This window comes from Hibiscus syriacus, unplaced genomic scaffold (assembly GCF_006381635.1).
Source record: "Hibiscus syriacus cultivar Baekdansim isolate YM2019G1 unplaced genomic scaffold, ASM638163v2 tig00110777_pilon, whole genome shotgun sequence".
In the NCBI taxonomy this organism is placed as follows: Eukaryota; Viridiplantae; Streptophyta; class Magnoliopsida; order Malvales; family Malvaceae; genus Hibiscus; species Hibiscus syriacus.
This window is the reverse complement of record NW_024062858.1, coordinates 1,377,504-1,388,599: the sequence shown is the minus strand read 5'-3', so window position 1 is coordinate 1,388,599 and position 11,096 is coordinate 1,377,504. Positions and strand designations below refer to the sequence as shown.

The 11,096-nt window shown below is 30.0% G+C and overlaps 1 protein-coding gene across 1 annotated transcript; it reads left to right on the top strand.

Moving 5' to 3' along the window:
- The first annotated feature begins 8,103 nt into the window (after positions 1-8,103).
- LOC120139877 (bidirectional sugar transporter SWEET7-like) lies at positions 8,104-9,933 on the top strand. Its single transcript, XM_039154985.1, has 5 exons — positions 8,104-8,206; positions 8,304-8,340; positions 8,914-9,295; positions 9,400-9,519; positions 9,638-9,933. Exons 1-5 carry the CDS (start codon positions 8,158-8,160, stop codon positions 9,827-9,829), a joined length of 780 nt encoding a protein of 259 aa, XP_039010916.1. The 5' UTR covers positions 8,104-8,157; the 3' UTR covers positions 9,830-9,933.
- Positions 9,934-11,096: the final 1,163 nt, after the last annotated feature.

Here is an 11,096-nt window from a genome sequence, read left to right as displayed (position 1 = left end):
TATTACCAACATTATTTTCGAAACGCAGCACCTTAGTTTGGAGTCACTTGAGTATGAGCCGCCCAGATTGGTAATGAAGGAATAATGATTCGGAGTTTGGGTCTGACCAGCAATATGGTTCACTTCACCCATTGGGAATGAAGGCCTATTAAATGAGATAATGAGGCACCAAAATCTCTAGTCCAATAGTATTGGCCTATCTCATCATGTTAAGTTTTTTTTCTCTTAACAAACCGTTAATTTTATTAAAAATAGAAAATATTTAAAATTATAATAAAAATTTACATACATAAATGTAAATTAAACATATAATTAAGATATTTTTTAAATAATCATTAATACAATAAATTAGTCACTTAAGATAACACAAAAGACATACTTACAAAACATTACTAAACCTAACCAAAGAGTTTGCACATAAAATATATATGAACAAATCTGATTATAAATTAGAATCGAGTGACGTGAAAAAACTATCCACGAACATAAATCATACATCCAAATTCAATCCCAATGTCCAAAAATGGAAGTTCAACATAATAACAAATAAGAGTCATCTTGATCATTCATTAAGATGTCAAATATAGCCCTGAGAAAACGATAAACAAAAATAACGATCAAACAACCGAAAATGTGCCAAAAGACGAGGGAAACGTGATATAGAAACAGAGGAAAACATGTTATAAAGACAAATTATTAAAAATTAAAAGAACCAAGGAATAAATAAAGATATAACATAAGAAAGTAGATAAAAGACAAAAAAAAATATCGACAGTAACAACCAACATTAAGATTAACGTCCCTGCTTACAACCAAAGAAAGAAAAAAAACAGCAATCAGTTAAAGAATTTTAGGGTTCTCATCATGTTAAGTTCGGATAACATAAAAGTAGGACAACTCATAAGATTTATTATACTCTCTTTCGGAAGAACTAGATTTATTATACTCTCTTTGGAAGAACTTTCATGAAGCCATACGTAGAGTTGTAAACGTATCAAGTTGATTTTGAATATTATTGATTTCGATACGATTCTAAAAGTTCAAAGCTGAGCCTATTCAACTTGAAAACTTGTGAGTTTAAAACTGTCAAGTTCAACTCGAACTCGAATTCAAAAATTGAAGATCGAAAAAACTTAAACTCAAAACTAGGGTTGTAAACAAGTCGAGCCGAGCTTGAAAGCTCACTAGCTTAAAATTGTCAAGCTCGACTCAAACTTTGAGAAAAAAATTGAAGTTCGAATCGAGCTTAGAAAAACTTGAACTCAAAATATTTTCATACTTAGTTAAATTGAAGCTTTAACTGGAACTCGAATCTTAAGCATATGAAAACCTTATATTGTATTTTTTAAAATAACATATAAATATTGATATTATTACTAATTTAATTTTAAAAGTTAATATTTTAATATATTATTTTTTTCGAGATGCTCGCTAGCTTTTCATGTCGGGTATCAAGTAACTCGCTTCGGCCCGTTAAGAACTCGAGTCAAATTCGAGCTCAAGTCAAGTTCATTCAGTTTGAGTGTTGACCAAACTCGACTTGAATTGACTTCGTGTTGTAATTTCATAAACTCGACTTGACTCGAAAAAAATTAAAGTTCAAATCGAGTTATAAAATACAACTCGAATAGTAACTTGAATAACTCAAAAGTTTTAGTAATTAGTGGATTTGTTTTCAATTTTGAGTTGAATCCCTCAACTATGTGTTGTGATATATGTATATCACATATGAATAAATATATATGTATTTATGGTTATAAAAACTATTTAAATTGAAATCAAATAATATCATAATATTATAAATATTTACAATTAAATTTAAGCAGAAACTCGGCTCGATTTGAAAAAAATTCAAATCAAATTTTAGCTATAAAATATGACTCATCAACTCGAATAACTAAATTTTTTTACTCGACTTGAATAAGGTCAACGGTCGTATATTAATATGATTATAATAAATCCAGTTGAGGGCTTAAGTAGAGCTAGTGAGCCAAAATTGGGCTGATGGTTTGATTTAAGTCCAAAACAAGTAACTAGGGCTATTTTTAAGCTAAGAATTTAAGTTGGCGGACTTATGGATAATTTTTACATTTAAGAAAAACATGGGTTGATCACATTGAGTTCGAGAGTGAGTCTACGTCTAAAAATAGTGGTGATGCTACACCCACAGCTTCATAAACCTCTAGGGCGATCATTGAGGTATTGCATTCATTGTTAATTTCAGTTATTACTATAGTAAGAAGTTCATTGAACGTGAATCAAAGTATTCATCGATCAAAAAATTATATTGTGTTTTGGTCTGGACTGTTCAAAGATATAGACAGTACATTTTATACTTCTCAATGACACACACGCGCGCGTGGGGCGACTATTGAAGAATAATGATTATATTTACGTAATTCAACTCATATGCAGCCATCCACTTCCATGATTCTGATTCATAATTTCAACTTTTAAATAAATAATTAGAAGTTTATCTTCAAGTTGTCTTTTTCCCCCTTTAGGTAATCGGACTAATTTTATTCTTAATTCTGCACTCTTTAATTTTTGCAAAAACCCAAACCATTCTTTATCTTGTGAGAGATTATTTGCAAGTGGCAAACACCAATTTTCATTCATTTTAACATATTTTCATCGTTAAGGAACAATTAATAATGTCACTAATTAAGCTCAAGAATTTGCATTTGAATTGGTAGTACTATTTATTCAGATTTTTTTAATTTATTGACAAAACACATACACTATGTACACACAGTCGTTCGAACCTAATCTCTTTAAAGAAAATAATATTTTCTTTTATCACTAAGACCAATTTATCAATTCTTAAGAATATTGATTCTAAAATCTAATTTGTATATCATTTTGATGCAACTTAAATTCCTTGATAAATGACATAAAGTGTATAGGACAAAAAAGAATAAAACTATGCAGGCTGAGATAAAAAGAAGGTAATTTTTTTTCTAATTTGTGATGTAGTTTAATTAAAATATTTAATATAAAAATATATTTATAAATTTAATTAAATATTTAAAAGAGAAAATAACTTGTATATTTGCATTAGTGTCTAATCAATCACACCAGAATAAAATTATCATTGTCATGAATTATAATAATAATTATTATTAAGACAATATGAGTTTTCTTTTTCTAATTTGTGATTTGGATTAATCAAAATATTTTATATAAAAATATATTTATAAAATTTAACTTAATTAATATTTAAAAGCGAAAAAATAACTTGTATATAAACCTATTTACTTTTGATTAGTGTCCAATCAGTCACACCATAATGAAATTATCATTGCCATCAATTATAATATTAGTTATTATTAAAAGAAGATGAGTTTTGAAGATCAAATCTATAATTTAATATCAAATAAACTAAAACTATATTTTATGTCATTACACACTATACGTTTAATTGACATCGGAATAAGATTATTGATATAAAGTATATTTTATATATTAAAGTAATATCAATATACATTCTAACTGATCGAATTAATTGAATTAAAAAATAAAAGTTTGATTGATTTGATCTCTAATTTAATTTTTATAATATTTTTTAAAATAAAATTTCATAAGCTCATGAAGATGATGAATATTTATTGTCCCTATACTTCTAGAAGAAATAGGTCAGGTTTTGGATAATTAATCAATATTCCATGTTCAGAAAAAAAGGAAGAACAAACAAAGATTGAGTAGGAGTTCTTGTTCTAGTAAAAATGTTTAAAATTTTAGTGCAGTTTTAGTGCTGTCATTCCTTTAGGTCAATGATTCTCAACACAACGTTCACCCCCTAAACAAAAAGTGCTAATGTTATCTTAATTTCAAATTATATACTACAAAAAAATAATAAAACTTCAAAAATTAATTCAACTGTACACGAATTAAGCGGCTTCGGTAAAAAGAAAATATTGTTATTTTTTGAGGTCCCGAGTTTAAACATTGCGTATGCAAATATATAAATTCACTCGCTAACATAAAATCATGTGTCCGTCACAATACGGACATCTATCCATCCATGGACACCGGTGCACGCATTCTCATCTTCATTTCCTTTTGTTTGCATATTTAGGTGAAAAAAGAGAGGGGCATTATCAGAATTGGATTCATTCATTCCGGCCCCAGACGATCACACTTGTTGGAGATGAAAGAATATGTTGAGCTGCAAAGTCAAGGCTGTCCATTGATGTTGGGAGGGCATGCAATGCCTTCCTTTTCTTGACAAGGACTTTCCTCTTTTTGCCAGTCTTCCATGTCTAGTGCCGTAATCTTTCCATTTGTCGAGCTAACAACGTCCATCGATAAGATGGATCAGAGGCAATTGACTTTTTTGAAAATTTCAAATTATCATATATTTTAGATAGATTCTTTGTATTTTGTTTTGAAAATATGTTTTCGTCCTTTATAATTTTATAAGTTCTTCCCAACATAAAATTTTACGTACATCTATGTCTATAGATAAACATATATAGATGTGATTTTTCTGTTTTTTCTAGGATCCAATACCTTGGAGATCAGTTGGATTGGATATCTGTCTTTTCCCCCTTTATTCTATTTGGAATAAATTCCCCTAATCAAAACAAAACGTGCACAGTTCTAAAATGAATAAAATATATGAGAAAAAAAGAAAAGATAAAGACCACAAACGACTTTAATGATTAATGAATTATTAATATTCTTTGAGGTCCTGATAAACGTTCAATGTCAAATGATTGATCATAAGTCTTTAAATAGATATTACTTGATACTCATCCTAGATTAATAAAAAAAAAACCGACAAGGCCTAACATTTCATCATGTCTGCTCTCTCGAACATAAGAAGTGCTGATGCAATATTAATATTACAGCTATTGAAAAAGTCATCTATCTTTCTGTTCCCTTTTGGTGAAATCCCTCGTTCACGTTTGAATTACATGCCCATGGAGCATTTGGTCTTTTACGTTTATATATTCACATTGTCACGTTATTATGGTGCATGTTAGTAGATGCATTATGGAATTATTGCATCAAATAGACGAATCAGGATACAAGATAAATAGTTTGAGGTGTGTACAAGACAATATTTTTAAAGATATTTCGTTGTATAACATATCTTTTGGGATCCAACAAGTTCTTTCTTTATATAAAAAATAGATCCAACAATTAATAAATAATAGTTTGCGACATGAATATTCAACAAACTTAAAAGAGGTGAAGAGAACAAGTGGGAGAGGAGACGTTTTCAATTTTGTTGTGCTTAGAACAAAAAGGGGGAAAAGAATATCTATGTATTTTATTCATCAACATTTAAAGAGTGCCCAGAGGTTTAGTCAAAAGCAATTTCATTTTTGACATCACATAACCAATTGATATTACTTTATATCATTCCAGTTGTTTTGTTTTTGGTAAAATAATAATGCAATGAAGTACTTTATATCATACATTGGCGAGATACATGTTCTGTAAAAAGTTTGTATGCATCTTCTTATATTTGTTTACATTGAGTAATCAGTGATAAGGCACTCACATACGAAAGTAAAATTGACATTTACTTATGGTTTAAATGTCTTAGGATATGTGATTGTGTGCAATTTGTTTAGTTGTCTGTCGAGGGATTGATTATAATCAATGATTGTAGTTTGCGTACTCTATTATCAAAGGTTATTTGTTGTAGTCTATATTGATGTGTGGTTTATATAAGGATGCGAAACTGACCATTTGAGAGGTATATCAACTAGATTTTTAAAGATTTTGATCGGACTGAGGGGAACGAGTGAGAGGCAATTGAGACACGTGGAGGAGAGTCATGAACGATTGATTTGATTAGGTAGAGTTCGAGTTGGATCATGGTTTTATTCGGATCCAAATTTTGGGTATGCTGGATTTGGTGATAGTGGGCTTAGGTCAAGTATGGGTCGAGCTTAGGGTTTTGGTTGTTTGGATTATGGTTAGGTAGATAGATTGAGTTCGCTGTTTGGGTCTTGAATGAACTTGGGTTTCCAATCAACAATAGTTCTCGACATAAATACTTAATAAATTCAACAACAAAAAAATCAAGTGAGAAAGTAAAAGTTCCGAAAAATTAACAATAAAATCATCTATAATTTTTGAATTCTTTTAAAACTTCAATAAAATAAAAGCATTACACACAAATTGAGCTTAATTGTTTTGCATGATAGTTAAAAACCTTAACTCTTACAAGTCCATTAAAATACAATGACTATAAATAATATTCTCATAATTTATTTAGAAAAAAAAATTCTTTTTAAAATATGTTAATTTTTACAATAAATACAAATGAAATGCATAATGATTATATTCTTAACATGACCCACCAGTAGTTGAGGCTGCAGAAATGTATTAGATACCCTACCATATATATGAGGAGATTAAATCATGTCATTATGGTGAATAGTAATGGTGCTATATGTAATTGGATATCATACCAAATATAACGAGGTAATTAATTAATAGTGGATGATAAATGCATTGCCATACAGGCTGCATCGTACTGAGCTGCACCATTATGAGAAACCATTTCTGACGTTTGTACCAAATAAACACCTTTCACATTATTCAAACCAATGATTAACAATCTGATTATATCAAACCTACTAGTGGTTCATTCCAGTCCAGTTTATTTATTTAAAAATAAATTAAATATTAAACCAACATTCTCTAGGTTATTTTAGTGGAAAAATGTTATTTAGTCATCTATATATTCTAATGGTTCTATTTTGGTCACCTAACTATTTTTTAAAAATTATACATGATGTTAAGTTTTAGTTTTATTTTGGTCACCTATCGTTAAAAAATAAACATAACTACGAATATATTATTTTTTCAATGATGATATAACAATATTTTATGATAATATATCAATATGATTATTATTTTTTTAACGATAAATAATAAAAGAATATCAAAATGTTGGCTCATTCTTTGTAAATCATTGATTTGAGAATCTAACATGAAGTCGCATCAATCCCATCCGTGATTAATCACAAAGCGTTCTTTCTTTTGATTCGTCAGGGATGTTTTCCCAAACAACGTTTTCTTAGAGACATGTAACGACCCACTGCATCTGATGCAATAGACCACCACTTATTTTTTATAATGGGTTAATTCCATAATACATCCTCAAACTATGACCCTTATTTAAATTAGTCCTTAAAATTTTAAATATTTTAATTTTACCCTTAAATTGTGATTCACATTTTAAATTGATCTCTAAACTTTTAAACATTCCATATTCATCCCTAACTATGGGTCTCATTCTAAATTGGTCAAATTCTTTTTAACATTCCAATAACACCCCCTAAATCATTCAAAAGTTCGAGGATGAAATTAGAATATTTAAAAAATTTGGGGATCAATAAGAATGTGGGTTATAGTTTGGGGATGAATTTAGAACATTCAAAAGTTTGGGCACGAATTTAGAATGATAGTAATTGTTTGGGGATGAAATTAGAATGTTCAAAAGTTTAAGAATCAATTTAAAATGAAAGTCATAATTCGGGGACATATAGTGAAATTAACTCTTCTGTATTTGATTTTAAGGTATATTTTGATATTTAAATTATTTTAGATAATTTTAAGGTTTAATTTAGTATTTAATCTTTTTTGATCCAATTAAGTATCTAAATTTGATAAAATTAGTACTTAAATTTTATTTTTATTGTCAAAAATGATACTTATATTATGAAACTAAATTTGGATATTAATTTAAACTTAAAATCCAATTCTAAGTATTTAATTAGTCTAAAAAATATGTATCAAAATGAATTAAGTTTAAATATCCTAATTTAATCAAACGAAATAGATACCAATTTATTTTTTATAGTCTGAGGTGATTATAAATTAATATATGTTCAGAATTTTTTCTTAATCATTGACAAACTCTAAAGACGTAGTTGCTCGGATTTAAAATCTTTAGAGTTTAATATAAAATTATATTTTTGAAATTAATTTCAGATGTCAAAATACAAATTTACCCTTTTTAGGGAATTTGCCAAACCACCTAAAGCTCTACCCGTCCCCACACCATGTTCAACAATTCCTCTATATATATGATTTTCACAAATTCAAGACGTCTCATCTGTATTTGTTCTACGCTGTAATTCTCTATATAAATCTTAGGACCCCTTTTGACTCGCCCCATTCAACTCAGTCATGGTGGCTCACCTAGTCAACACTATCCGCAATGTAGTTGGAGTCACTGGTATGTTAGTTTATGTATACGTCTGTGTATTCATATCAGAACTTAAGAAAAAAAAAATACAAACTAACTAATGAGTTCTTCTTCTTCTTCTTCCCAGGGAACGTTATCGCACTCTTCCTGTTCTTGTCTCCACTGTAAGCTTCTTCTTTGTGCTTTAGCATTATCTTTTTCATTTTCGTCCCATCTCGGAAACGATAAGAAGATATTGTACACTAAAACATATTCGAGTCTATGTTTTTCAATATATTGCAATAACAATAATATTAATCGAATTAATATTTAATGGAGTGATAATATCTATCAAAATTATTATGTATGTAGAAATTATATTTATTATTATGAATATTAATTTTCTTGCCTTATAAAAAAGGAAAACAGTTTAACCCAAATTGGTTTTTTGGCATAGAAAAAAAAGCAAGTTAATAAATATTGTATTGTTCCAATTAAAATAACAACGGTGCAAAATTAATTATTTTTCTCAAAAAATAAAGTGTGGGTCCAAAATGAATTTATAGTATTTTTTATTACAAAGGAGATAATGATTTAGGAATAAAAGAAGGCATTTTGTGTGGTAATTTTTTGAATGAAATTAAGTTAATTAAATTATAAATTCCAATTTACAATAGTTTAATAAATAAATAATGAGATTTAATTCCCTTCATTATGTTATTCATCTTTTTGCCTAAATATAGCATCTGTTACTGCAGACCAACTTTTATTCGAATTTGGAAGAAAGGTTCAGTGGAGCAGTTTTCCCCAGTCCCATACCTAGCGACCTTAATAAATTGCATGGTTTGGGTGATCTACGGGCTGCCAATGGTGCACCCTAACAGCACCCTTGTGGTGACCATCAATGGAGCCGGCACCGCCATTGAGGTCGTCTTCCTAACCCTCTTCGTTGTCTTCTGTCACGACAAGAAGAAGCGACTCATGGTGGTGCTAATCGCCATGGTTGAGATCATTTTAATGGCCGCTCTGGGTGCTTTCGTTCTCACCATAGCTCACACCACTCAACGACGTTCCATGGTCGTCGGAATTATAGCCATCTCCTTCAATATCATGATGTATGCCGCTCCTTTATCTGTCATGGTAAGTGTTAATATGGTAGGAGAATGTGCCCGTTCGTAGGAACGGACGCAGAATATCTACACGAGAGAACATATATATAATAATAATAAACGATGATGGTGCAGAAACTGGTGATTACGACCAAAAGTGTGGAGTACATGCCATTTTCCCTCTCATTGGCTTCATTCCTCAACGGTGTTGCTTGGACTATTTACGCTTTCCTCCCTTTCGACCCTTTTATTGCCGTAAGTTTTACTTATTGTGACTGGTTTTTTTTATTTATGTTATTTGGTGGAAGTTAAGAGAAAAATTGTTGTGTTTATTTGTATTTGAATACACATAATAAATGTATGTGTGCTGCAGGTTCCAAATGGAGTGGGAACAATGTTTAGTTTAGCGCAGCTGTTGTTATACGGTACATATTACAAGTCCACAAAGAGAATAATAGCAGCAAGGGAAGAGGCGAAGATAGAGATGCAACTCTCGCCGTCGTCGTCGGTGGCGGTTTCCAACGGCGGGGTTGGTCCCAAGAAGGGCGTCGGAGCAGCACCTTAAGAGACCCAAACCATCCATTTCCAGTATAGTTATGTATCCAACTCTCTGTCAGAATTATAGACAAAAATCAGTGAGAGTTTGTTTTAGTTATAAACATGGAGTCCTTTCGACTTCTTTGCAATCCGTGTTTGGTTCCTTTTTGCTTTAAATCTATGGTTTGGGCTATGGAGAACAAAATTTTCTGCATTTAATGGTTTAATGTTGTTGAAGAAAATTGTGATCTCTCCCTCGGATTTTCTCTACAAGTAATTTCATAATAAGAGATCCTCCGAAATGTATTTTCTGTTTATTAGAGGTTCTGAAGTCTTATTCTTTACTATTTATAATCCTTTTCTTAATAAGATTTTTGACATGATTACTGACAAATTCACATATTCTGTTAGAAACAAATCTATTTACATGTTATCATATCAATTCAGTCTGTTAATATGCGACTATTTACATGTTATCATATCAATTCAGTCTGTTAATATGCGAGTGATCATAATGATCTTAAATTTAACATTGACATCAAATGTCACTATAAATCACCTCGGTCAAGATTAATGAAAAGTAGAATAAGAGAATCATTTAGGTCCTCTTCTATATTTTATCTCCATTTTTTATTTTCCATTTTTAAGACCACTTTAACCATTACCATCTAAGTATTATCGACAACAATTAGACAATAAAAATGACTAGAAAATATATACAAAATTATAGAAGAGGCTATGTTGAGCAAATTGAAATGTGAAATTCATTAGATTTTCTTATCTTATGAAGTGTAAGCCCAAGGTGCTCCAATATTTTCTTAGAGCATAGTTTCATTATGCTTTAATAATGATTAATGGGTTGATTCAAGTGATAAATAATTTGACAATGTTTAAACAAGTCTCAAATTCGAGGCTGTGTATGTAGAAAATCTTTGTCGGAAGATTCACTCACCAAATTAGGTGTGCGGCACAGTTCCGTTCGAATTAATCAGAGCATAGTCTTGAGAAACTGGAAGAGCAACAAAAAAATAACAAAAAAAAAACTCAATTAAGTTTGTATTAAAGACATCTTGGTACCAATGAATGGTCTAAAAGATTAGCTTCTGGATTTAGGGAGGAATTGGGCTGTGTTAAGAATGAAGTGGATTGCTGAATTACAATTAAACCACCTATCATACAAGACAAAAAAGAAGAATCTGCACTTTCACCCTCCTATAATTTATAGGAGTAAGAATTACACTAATAATATATATCTACAACCTAATTATAACTCACCAGTGCTCTCACAAGAACTC

Excerpts from the sequence above, each read along its gene's own strand:
- LOC120139877 (XM_039154985.1), top strand. The coding sequence starts at position 8,158 with ATGGTGGCTCACCTAGTCAACACTATCCGCAATGTAGTTGGAGTCACT. Across the intron at positions 8,207-8,303 it reads CAATGTAGTTGGAGTCACTG|GGAACGTTATCGCACTCTTC; the intron begins GTATGTTAGTTT and ends TCTTCTTCCCAG. Across the intron at positions 9,520-9,637 it reads CTTTCGACCCTTTTATTGCC|GTTCCAAATGGAGTGGGAAC; the intron begins GTAAGTTTTACT and ends TGTGTGCTGCAG.